The 12,560-nt window shown below is 40.4% G+C and overlaps 1 protein-coding gene across 1 annotated transcript in view; it reads left to right on the forward strand.

Annotated features, from left to right (window-relative positions):
- SUGCT (succinyl-CoA:glutarate-CoA transferase) overlaps positions 1–12,560 on the forward strand; it is a 318,738-nt gene that overhangs the window by 40,385 nt on the left and 265,793 nt on the right. The window contains exon 7 of the mRNA XM_010001520.1: positions 3,118–3,261. Within this exon, the coding sequence (XP_009999822.1) occupies positions 3,118–3,261 (144 nt within the window). The remainder of the gene's footprint in view (positions 1–3,117; positions 3,262–12,560) is intronic.

A 12,560-nucleotide genomic window follows, 5' to 3' on the forward strand; every position in this document is an offset into this window, starting at 1 on the left:
AGAGCTGTTGAAAAATATAGCCATTGCTGGTTCGTATTAGCTTCAGCAGCTATTTCCCATCTGTAAAGACTACTGGATTTAGAATAATTTTATTAAGCATGTAATTTCATTTTTAATGGGTCATTTTTATATTACTGATGTAAATTTTGGAAGAGAAATTATGTCAAAGGGCAAAAAACCCCTAAATCTCCAAAAAGGAAGCTTCCAAAAAGTGTTGCGGCTGTCTCTGGGCTGGAATGTGTTGACAAATTGTAAGGAACTGAGTAAACAGCAAAAATTAGGAATAAAAGTGTGAATTGGTGGTAAAATTGAGCAAAACCAAAGCGTTGTGATGGAAGAAAAGGTCTGCTCTACTGGAGTGAATCTTCATCTTTTAAAATTAGCAAAGTGCATGCCCTGGTGTTTCACCTAACTGGGGGTTATCCCAGCCCTTGAACCTGGATGGCAGCTTTGTTTGCTTAGAGCACTTTCTCCCTGACTAGGGCTGAATTTTCTCCTTCTACCAGAAGAGTAATAACTCTTTTGACTGGCATGTGCTTGAATAAAAGCTACTGTACAGATCCTTACTTTGGTTAGGGACCTAGTATAACACTAGCAACACGAAAGTGCTGCTGTGCTGCCAGAAGCTCTGTCTAAAGGAAGGTATCTGTGTGTGGAGCTTGATCCTTCATGTAAAGCAGCTTCGTATCCCTTGTTCTGCAGGACAGAGATGAAAACTTGAATGGATCCATTTCACAGTACTTATTGTAATGCATCTCGTCATAGAAAGGCTGGTTTATGGCTCTGGTGGCTGATTAAAGGGTGAAAACTTGCAGCTGCTCATGGATCTTGGTAGAAAGACCAGTGAAGAATGGAAGTTGTGTAGACTGCTGGAGGATTATAGGTTGTGGAATGTTAGGATGAAGTAAAGCAAACATGTTAAAAATAACATAGCAATGTAGTGCTAGTAGTTTGTAGGAGTGTTCTATAAGGAAAAATTGTGAAAGTACTTTTAGAAATAATCTTTTTACTGAGGCAAAGAAAATGTTTGCTTTAAAACATTTGGTAATTTAGTACTTGATGCAGAAAGTGCTGGAATAAAGGCTTTTATGTCTAATCTATACATCTCAAAGTGTAGTTTTTCCATCAAGAGTTAAATTAATGAAGCTTTGAAAACAGTGGGAAATATTTCCAAACAAGGATGGTGCTGTGTATCTCTTTGCAAAATATTAAGTATTTTTTATTTCTTCTCATCGTAGTGTCTTGGCTGCAATGAAAGAATAATTTAAAGTGAGAACTTGCAGCAGATATTATGGGCAGATGTTATATCTTTTTTCTTGCATTTCTCAGTAGTAGCTCTGGGAAGCAAAAGGCTTCTCATGTGCTGTATTAGTTTTCTTAGTAGGCCTATGTGTATAAAAAATTAATACTTTCCTTTTCTGTTTTCCCCTGGAGCAGGGTACAAGGAGAGTGGGAAATGGATGAAACCTTTGAGTTTTCCATTCTATTGGAAAGTTGAAGTAGCTTAATGTAGAGCATGGAGAAGGAAGAAATAAGAGATTCTTCAAAAAATAAGTGCTTCCTAAAGCAGTTTACACCTGAAGAAAATGAGGTTTATACTTAATCCTTAATATCTAGGCTATAGATAGTCGCAGAGTAATCCTCACTGCAGTTTGAATTACAGTAACTGAGATTTAAAACAAAACATAACTGTCATATTTGATACAGATTTTATAATTTTGTTTAGTAACTTTCATGACATGAACAAAATAGCACCCTTTTCTAGCTCTAAGCAGAAAATATTGTGCTAGTCTTTAATCCCAGAATTGACCTATTAATGCAATTGATAATACACCATGGCATTTTTTTCTGAAAGTAATTTGAAGTGTATATATATGACTTATATAAATCCTGTTGGAGTACAAAAGATAAAAAGCATGGTGAAGATAAGTTTTACATTTTTTACATGAAGCCAAGACACTCTTTTTTATATAATTATCAGTAAACATAGTTCTTCCAATCTTTATGTATGATTATACTTCCTAGTTTAGCCATGACAAAGTAATTCTGTAAATGCAATTTTAATGAATTTATGCGAAATTAGATTGAAGAGATTTATGGAAACTTTGATAAATAGTTATTATTTATCAGTTACACTGATTTTAAGTTGGCTTATGATAGGCTTTTTTATGTGCTGAAAGTCTGAAATAATCCTATTAGCTTTTTGGTTCAATACTTTAGGGCAAGCAATTGCTACCAGAACCTGAACATCTGACCTGGAACTTTTCAGAATAGAAAATGGAAGAAAGTCTTAGACGAAGCATTTTTAAGCTTTTATGGTACAAGCCTTCCTTGACTGAAATAAGAAGTTGGTTTTGCCATTGATTACAGAGGGGCTATATTTTGTGCCAACGATTAAGGTTCTGAAATGCATGATGTAAAATGAAGATTCTGCCCTTGATGCCAGAAAAGGGGATGACATACTGAAAAAAGGATATTTGAACCAACAACTTTCCAGTGATTATTGGTCAGAAGGTGAAGAATTTGCATGTGTTGACCTGTATAACGTGGACATGTGTAAACAGAGCAGTGCTGTTTTTGCTTTCCTGCTAGAAGCCTGGAATGTCTGTTCTGGAAAATACAAAGCTGAGATATGGCTGGAGGAAGGCCAGAAGAGGAAAGAGAAAAAGAGAGTGAAAAGAGCAAAGAAATATAATTTTGCTTTTCAAACAAACATGTAGCTTGGGTCAGCTACTTGTTGTGTCTAATGCTATTTCTTATTCAATTGGTGAACTGGAGCATTGTATTACTAAAGCAAAAACTAGCATAAGAAATAAATAATTCACAATTTGCAGTCCAAAGCATTACAAAGTTACAGTACTGTGAGGTACTGCAAGATAATCTGTTTTTCAGTGATATGTTTAGACTTCAGTTCACTCAAAGATACTCTTTTTTTTTTCTTGCAGTTAGCTATCCAGAAACTTATGAAAGCTCTTTCAGATGAATCTTGGGTAGAATGTAGCATAACAAAAAGTAATGTTTTGCCTCTCTTTCTTTCCCTTCCCGTTCCCACCCCCCCCCTTTTTTTTTTTCTGTTTTGTTTCTTTTGTTTTTGGGTGTTTTCTTCTTTTTATTTAGGATGGTGAGCCAGTTAGACCAGGAGTAGCCATGACAGACCTTGCTACTGGGTTGTACACATATGGAGCAATTATGGCTGGTTTACTTCAAAGATACAAGACAGGGAAAGGACTGCACATTGACTGCAATCTCTTGTCATCTCAGGTAGGAGTGCTAAAAAATTGCTTTTAGTTGTGTACATGTTTGAATCTAAGAACGCAATTTTTACATAAATTAATATGAGTTAGTACAACTCCTGATTACAACAATAAGGACACTCATGCCATTGTGTAGGTGAAAGAGACCTGGGGGTCCAGGTGGACAGGAGGATGACCATGAGCCAGCAATGTGCCCTTGTGGCCAAGAAGGCCAATGGCATCCTGGGGTGCATTAGAAAGGGTGTGGTTAGTAGGTCAAGAGAGGTTCTTCTCCCCCTCTATCCTGCCTTGGTGAGGCCACATCTGGAGTATTGTGTCCAGTTCTGGGCCCCTCAGTTCCAGAAGGACAGGGAACTGCTCGAAAGAGTCCAGCACAGAGCTACAAAGATGGTGAAGGGAGTGGAACATCTCCCTTATGAGGAAAGGCTGAGGGAGCTGGGTCTCTTAGGCTTGGAGAATAGTAGACTGAGAGGTGACCTCATCAATGTTTACAAATATGTAAGGGGTGAGTGTCAGGGAGATGGAGTTAGGCTTTTCTCAGTGATGACCAGTGATAGGACAAGGGGTAATGGGTGCAAATTGGAGCACAGGAGGTTCAAGGTGAATATCCAAAAAACTTCTTTACTGTGAGAGTGACAGAGCACTGGGACAGGCTGCCCAGGGAGGGTGTGGAGTCTCCTTCACTGGAGACATTCAAAACCCACCTGGATGCATTCCTATGTGATGTGCTCTAGGTGACCCTGCTCTGGCAGGGGGGTTGGACTAGATGATCTTTCGAGGTCCCTTCCAACCCTTATGATTCTATGATTTATGATTAAGTGACAGTTTCCTTATTCTGCCACTCAATAGTAACCATTTTTTATGATGACATGGTTATACTTCTGCATTATATTTGGTTTTCACTTTTTACAAAGGTCTTCTGTGTTCTTTGAAAACATATGTTAATCAAGGTTTGTAATCTCCTGAGGTTGTGGGCAACACTTGTAGTAGATAATTTGAGACAGACAAGCATAAATGGTGAAACCACTGTTGGATGGGAGGCTTTGGCACTGGGTAATATTACTGCCAGAGTGATGGAATGATTTGTGCAAAAACACCCAGAGTGATCAAGTATCACCCAAACGTCAAAGTACTGTAATCCAGTAGGTCTGCCTTCTGGCTCTGGGAATAGAAGAGTAAGGTAAGCTTGAAAATGCAGCATTTTCTCTAGGCACATTACAGAGAAATCTTGTAAAAATTGTAAAGATAAAGATTTTTGATCATGAAACGAATACCATATACCACAAGTAATGAGAACTTTAAACTCTTAGAACATTTAAGCATCAATGGTGCAATAATTTATAATTCACAAACAGAAAATGATGTCGTTTTGAGCTACATATGATGGAATGTTACACTGTCTTGCTGATGTAGGAATCTGTTGGTAGCAACTGGGTATATGGGGCATAGGAGTTTTCGTGTATGTTTTAAAATACCAAACAAAATTATATGCAGTACTAATCAAAACTACTACAATACTCCATTATTTTCCTCTTTGTTCAATTGTATTTTTCTTCACATTATACCTGTCAGTACATTTAAAAGACGATAAAGCACCTATTGTACCAAAAAAATTGGCCCTGATGTGAGCAGGAGTTTGGGCAAGATGACCTCCAGAGGTTCCTTCTCACCTGTATCAGTGTCTGATAATAATGACTGAGACTAATGATTGAGGTTACTCTTGTTTAAATACCTGCTGCTTTTGTTTAAATACCTGCTGAAATCAGATTGGGAAAGGAGGGCAAGTCCTTGCTTAAATCAACCAAGAATTTTTCATTTGTTTTGGAGGTGTTTGTAAGGGCTGAACTCTTCATCATGCTTACTTATATTTGCAAATGTTTTGTCTGTATTTCGGTGAAGCCACTAAGGCGAGGGACACCAGAGTGAAGGGTTGTGCTGGTGGGCTCCTTCTGCAGCAGCTAAACCATGCGGAAACCCTCGGCAAAACCGAGGAAGAGAAGCTGAGAGAGTGGGAGAGAGTCAGCCCCTGTCCCTGGGAAGTGAGAGCTTCTGGGAAGCAGCAGCTCTGACTCACCATGCGTGTGGGCAGAGGGATGGCAGCCTGACCCCCTCAGGTAGAAGCAGCCCCTGGGGAGCGCGGCGACCAGGAGCAGCAGACAGGGCGTGGGGCGGCAGGGCACAGGCTCCTTCTTGGCTCCTGGTAAGAACTCAGCTAGTGGTCATTGCCCTCCAGAAGACCTAGCTGTGGGATCCACTCGGGCGAAAACCATTGCCAGGACAACAGTGGTGACCCAGACAGAGGTCCCTCCCTCTCAGGAATGCAGCTGTCCTGGTCTCTGGCTGCAGAGAATGTCTCAGCCTGCCGCTCATACCAGAGGAGAGCAGAGAGAGCACCTGCGTGCGCTGTGACCAGGTGAATGATTTACTCAGCCTAGTGGCTGAGCTGAAAGAGGAGGTGGAAAGATTAAAGGGTATCTGGGATTGTGAAAGAGAAATGGATTGGTGGAGTAATACCCTACCCTCCTTGACACAAAGCCTCAAGGTGGAGGCTTCATGAGAAGTAGAAGACCCTCCGCCTTCCTGTCACTTGGCAGAAGTAGGGGACCTGAGAGAGGAGGGGAACTAAAAGCGGGTCCCTGCTCAAGGCAACAGGCGAACCTGCTCCCGGCGTCCCTCACCTTCACGTGTGCCCTTACAGAACAGGCATATGGCCCTGGATTGGGGAAAACCAGGTAACTAAGGTTACTGACAAAGATCTGTCCAGGGAGTTGCTGAGTCAGTCTGCCCCATGCATTAGGACTGCCTCTGCTAAGAACAAAAGGTGATTATTTTAGGAGATTCTCTTTTGAGGGGAACTGAGGATCCTATATGCCTGTCAGACCCAACCCTCAGGGAGTTCTGCTGTCTCCCTGGGGCTCGGGTTAGTGATGTTACTGAGAAACTCCCAGGCCTGGTGCAGCCCTCTGGTTACTACCCAACTAGTGGTCATGCAGGTGGGCATGGAGGAGGCTGCCAAGGGGGCAAGCCCCGGGGTGATGAAAAGGGATTTGAGAGAATTAGGCCGAATGCTTGCAGGATCAGGAGCACAGGTGGTCTTATCTTCAGTTCTTTCAGCAGCAGGAAATGCTGAAAGGACTAGGAAAACACAGCTGATTAATGTATGGCTTAGAGGCTGGTGCCATTGAATGAACTTTGGGTTTTTCGGTCATGGAGATGTTTACAGGGCACCAGGTATGCTAGCAAACAATGGCATAGAGCTGTCAACAAAGGGGGGAAAGGATTCTTGGCCAGGAATTATCAGGGCTCATTGAGAGAGCTTTAAACTACGCTTGAAGGGGGTAGGGAATAAAACCCCTGGAAATGAGCCTGGGGGCAACAAGAGGACAAGAGTTACCAAGGCTCATCCAGAGAGCTTTAAACCAGATTTGAAGGGGGATGGGGATACAGCTGGGCTTTCTAGAGAGGTGTCTGTGGGTTATGGCTCAGCACTTGTAGGGTGGCATGCTAGTATTTTTCCTTCTTTTAAATACACTAATGCACGCAACGTGGGAATAAACAGGAAGAACTGGAGATCTGCGTGCAGTCACACAGCTTTGATCTCATTGCAGTCACTGAGACATGGTGGGTTAGCTCTGATGACTGGAGTGCTAGCAGTCACGGATGGCTATGTACTGTTCAGGAAAGACAGGTCATCAAAGTGAGGTGGTGGAGTGGCTCTTTATGTGGAAGAGCACCTGGAGTTTACTGAACTCTGGCCAGGGGAGAAGGAAGAAGATTTTGAAAGCTTATGGGTGAGAATTAAGGGCAGGCCAACATGAATGACACTGTTGCGGGTGTCTACTATAGGCCACCTGGTCAGGATGAGGAAGTTGATGAGGAGGCCTTTTATAGGCAGCTGAAAGTAGCCTCACAGTCACAGGCCTTGGTTCTCATGGGGGATTTCAGTCACCCACATATTTACTGGAAAGGCAACACAGCTCAGCATGCACAGTCCAGAAAGTTCTTGCAGAGTGTTGATGACAACTTTCTGCTGCAGGTGGTTGAGGAACCTACGAGGGGCAGTGCACTGCTAGACCTGGTGCTAACAAAGAGGGTCTTGTTGAGGATGTGAAGGTTGGGGGCAAACTTGGCTGTAGTGACCACGAAATGGTGGAATTTACTATTTTAGGTGGAAGTAGGAGAGAAATGAGCAAGACTTTAATTCTGGACTTCAGGAATGAAACATTTCACCTCTTCAAAGATCTACTTGATGGAATACCATAGGTCAAGGCTCTGGAAGGTATGGATGTCCATGAAAGCTGGACAACTTTAAAACAACACTTGCTCCGAACTCATAACCGGTGCATCCCAATGAGAAAGAAATCAAGCAGAGGGGGTAGGAGACCTGCATGGATCAGTAGGGGTCTTCTAGAAAAAAATAAAGGAAAGAAGGAAATTTACAGAATGTGGAAAACAGGTCTGGCCACTTGGGGGGAATAGAGGAACATTGTAAGAGAGTGCAGGAATATAATGAGGAACGCTAAGGCCCATCTGGAACTAAAGCTTGTGAGGATCATCAAGGACAACAAGAGAAGTTTCTTCTAGTACATCAATAAAAAAGGAAGAATAGGGGAAATGTAGGCCTGCTGATGAATAAGGCGGGTGTCCTTGTGACTGATGACACAGGGAAGGCGGAGTTATTGAATGCCTTCTTTGCTCCACTCTTCACTGCAAAAGCCAGACCTCTTAAATCCCAGACCACGGAGGTAGGAGATAAGGTCTGGAGAAAGGAAGACTTTCCCTTGATAGAGGAGGACCAGGTTAGAGGCCACTTAGCCAAAATGGACATCCATAAATCCGTTGGCCCTGATGGGATGCATCCATGAGTTCTGAGAGAGCTGGCAGATGTTATTGCTAGGCCACTCTCCATCATCTTTGAGAGGTCATGGAGAACAGGAGAGGTGCCTGAGGACTGGAGGAGGGCTAATGTCACTCCAGCCTTCAAAAAAGTCAAGAAGGAGGACCCAGGTAACTACAGGCTGGTTAGTCTCACCTTTGTCCCTGGTAAGGTGTTAGAAAAAATCATTCTGCATGTCATCACAAAACATGTGAAAGTGAATGTTACTGGGAGAAGTAAGCATGGGTTCACCCAAGGGAAGACCAAACTCATTGCCTTCTATGACATCATTACTGGCTGGCTAGATGAAGGGAGAGCAGTGGGTGTTATCTACCTTGACTTCATCGAGGCTTTTGATACTATCTCCCATGACATCCTCATTAGGAAGCTCAGGAAGAGTGGGTTTGATGAGTGGACAGTGAGGTGGATTGAGAGCTGGCAGTGTGACAGATCTCAGAGGGTGGTGCTCAACAGATCAGGGTAGAGTTGGAGGCCAGTAACCAGTGGTGTCTCCCAGGGATCAATACTCTGTCCAGCCTTGTTCAACATGTTCATCAATGATCTAAACGAGGGGACAGAGTGTATCCTCAGCAAGTGTACTGATGATACAAAACTGGGAGGGGTGACTGACACTTCAGGGTCCTGTGCTGCCATTCAGCGTGACCTGGACAGCCTGGAGAGTTGGGCAGAGAAGAACCTCATGAGGTTCAGTAAGAGCAAGTGTAGGATCCTGCACCTGGGAAGAAAGAATCCCAACCACCACTATGGGTTAGAGGTGGACCTGCTGGAACGTAGTTTGGAGGAGAAGGGTATAGGAGTCCTGGTAGACAGTAAATTATGCATGAGCCAGCAATGTGCCCTTGCTACCAAGAAGGCCAATGGAATCCTAGGTTGCATAAAGAAGAGTGTGGCCAGTAGGTTGACGGATGTCATTCTGCCCCTCTATTCTGCTGTGGTGAGGCTACAGCTGGAATACTGCATCCATTTCTGGACTCCACAGTTGAAAAGAGACAGGGAGCTACTGGAGAGAGTCCAGAAGAGGGTGACAAAGATGATAAGGGGATTGGAGCATCTCTCTTATGGGGAAAGGCTGAGAAAAATGGGACTCTTTAGCCTGGAGAAGAGAAGGCTGAGGGGAGACCTTATTAATGCTTAGAAGCATCTACAGGGTGGGTGCAAGGAGGGTAGAGACAGGCTCTTCTCAGTAGTTCCCAGTGTCAGAATGAGGGGTAAAAGGTACAAGTTGGAAAATAGGAAGTTCCATTTAAATATGAGGATAAATGTAGTAAGTTTAGAAAAAAATAAAATTAAAATGTATGTTAAACTTGTAGTAAATGGTTTGTGTATATTTATGGAAGGTTTTTTTTTTATTAATTTTTTTTTTTTTAAGGTAACATAGGGCTTTGCATTATGGCAGCTTCTCCTTGATCTCTTAAATTTCTAATTTTAATAAAGGGACTTATGGTGATTTCTATTAATTTATAGAGTTTTTTTGTTTTTTAAATTGAGCCTTTTCATTATTATTTGATAGTTTATCAAATGCTGAAAGTAAGAAGAGTTAAAATCAGACGTTTCTGTAACTCTCTTCTTTTATTTCATCTTACTTTGTAATCTCATGTGTCTTTAGTGTCTTTTTCCTTGGTTAGGCTAGATTTGGCTATGCACAAAGATGTTCTCATACTGCAAGATTTCCATCTGAAGTTCCACATCATTCCCCTTTAGGCCACTCACTGGAAAACACAAGGAAGGGAATAAAGACTTGAATAGATATTAGTGAACAAAGCATGATATGTGGTGTTTGATTCCTGTGTGCTTAGCTGAAGAATTACTGAATGGTGAAGGGACAGTTTAGTGATTTAAAAAACATATTAACTGTTATCAAATTATCATTATCTAAAAGTTCTTAAGAAGCAATTCCATACATGCACACTCTTATTGAAAAAGAAGTGGTTTTATTTACTGAAACAAGTTGGTATTTTGAAATAGAGTATGCTTATAAGCTGTTCCTGAGAAAACAGCTATTTTGTTTTAGATAACCCTTTCACTTCAGTCCAAATTAACTTAAGGGTGTTGGCCCAAGACAGTAATGAGAACATTTACTAATATTTATGGATGAGGTGCTGGGCTGCCAAAAATAAACCAACGTTTAATCCTATTAAAAAAAGTGTTAAAAATTAATGTAGAGAAATGTAACGACAGCTGAGTCTTCCTGAAAACATCTAGTTTTTCTGGTTATTTTTTTTCTTTTTGCAAAACTGGTGGTTACTCATCAGTTTATAAGGGTGAGTGTACTAAAAATGAGTAGAACAAATCTAAAAATCTTGTAGTACTCCTGGTGGTTATGTTTTGGTTGGTTTTTTTGGAGGAAAGTTAGACAATTACTGTGATACAATCAGGTTCTTGAAAGATCCATGCTTTCAAAGGGATTATGGTTTTACATACCAAGCTTAAATATCTGAAGCTAGCTCTTCCTCATGTGATGAATGTTTAAAAAGAATGGCCTTTTGAAGTCTCTCACAGATGCTGCCAAACAAATAAGGAACCGAAAGTTGTAGACTTTTTGTTAGATTCCTGTTGCAGTTGATTAATGGTGGTATCTAGAGCTCAAACAGATGCATCATGATAAGTTTTTCTTCAGTGTTTCACTGGAGTGTAGTAATTGTTAGTGAGAAAAAAGGACTTTTTTTTCTGTATGTAGAACAAAAGTGCTACTGAACCATTCTCCTATTAATAGTGTTATGATAGCAGGACCTCTATGAAACTTTCGGGTTTTGTCAGTATTTCATGCACCAAGCTCATGTAGCAGCATGGTTGCATATTTTATTTATCCCTTCATCTGAACTGAGAATTGTGAAGCCGCCCTATACATATGTCTTTATTGGGCAGTGTTGATGAATCAGCTATGTCAAAAAGTAAAAAAAAATTCTGGGAGTTAAAGGGGTTACAGTTACTCCATTAAAGCACTTGGAAATTAGAAATCCCTGAAAACTGCTTCATTTATTTTATAGCAAAAAACCCTAACATGTACATGTCCCTCTATGTCTGTGCTGTCAATTTTCTGCATGCACTGTAGAAATGCAAGAGGATTTTGACATTTTTTGTGGGGAAGGCTGGAGGATGCTTTTGATGTTAATTTCCTGGACAGATATGCTAATGACAAAGAGCGTTGAATGGAGCTCATCTGGTAACAGAAATGATCTAAAGCTTTTTAAAGAGATGTCCTAGTGACTGACCACTTTGTTTAGTATTTAACTACATAGGTTATTTAATACTAATAATTTATATCTATAGGAATAGTTATTTAATAGTATATAATAAGTTATTTATAACTCAGTATCAATAACTTATTTAGTATTTAACTAAGTTTCACTGATAAGTGAAATCTTGTTCTCTTAAAGAATGTTATTTTTAGAACATCTTAAAACAATGTCATCCTTTCTAATTCTATATATCAAACTTTCTGCCCTATAGCTTTATAGCAGCTTATTACTACCAAAGAGGATTTCTTTCCCCACAAGAAAAATAGAATTCTAGGGTTTTATTGACAAGAGAGATATGGTGACCACTAGGATGTGGTTTTACACTGAGCACTAACTTTCTATATCTCTCATCTATAAACTTTTAACCCATGTCATACAATTCCTTTGAAATGTTTTACTTTTAGATGATTTACAGTTGTCAGCTCCAGACCTTTCAGCATCTAAATAGTATCCTTTAGATGATGCTAGTAAATAAGAAGGAAGTGGGTTTTGGATTTGGTTCCAATTATGCAATTGTGCCTTTTCTTCTGTTGTGGCTTAAAAAAAAAAATCTCTTGGAAGTTTTAATATCCTTCCTGTATTTAATTACAACCAGGCTCCACCAAATACTGTAATAAGTTAGTTTCTCTTGAATTGAAAATCTGCAAGAAGTAATTTACATTTAACATTTCTGCACTTTTGGAGTGTATTTTTTCCCCAGAATCCATAGACAGGAAAATGTGGTCAATGTTATTTGGATTGTGTGATTGTCAATTGGACACTTCTCTGCTTCTGATTACTATATTTTAGCTTGTATTTGCCATAGAAAACTTCTCAGAATCTGGAAGTGACCCTAAAAAAACCTAGCAAGTTGGTATAAATTATTTTCTTTATTCCATCTTTGTGCTTTAGTTTGGCAGTTAGTTTACTGAGATAATGGTGAAGTTTAGAAACTTAGGATTTTTTTTCTGCATTGCTTTTTCCCTGAGATGATTGTGTTTCAGTTTTATATGTTTAAGGTGCTTTTAGTGCATGCTATTCAGGGCTTTCATGATGTCTTTTACTGCCTGTTGGATATATATGGCATCATAGGATCCCTTAGCAGTAAGTTGTGTGAGACATATCAGTCTTGGAAGTCACATATGGTTCAGATGTCTTGACTGTATCTTGTTGCTCTTCTGCTTGCTAAGT

This window comes from Chaetura pelagica, unplaced genomic scaffold (assembly GCF_000747805.2).
Source record: "Chaetura pelagica isolate M959 unplaced genomic scaffold, ChaPel_1.0 scaffold7, whole genome shotgun sequence".
Lineage (NCBI taxonomy): Eukaryota > Metazoa > Chordata > Aves > Apodiformes > Apodidae > Chaetura > Chaetura pelagica.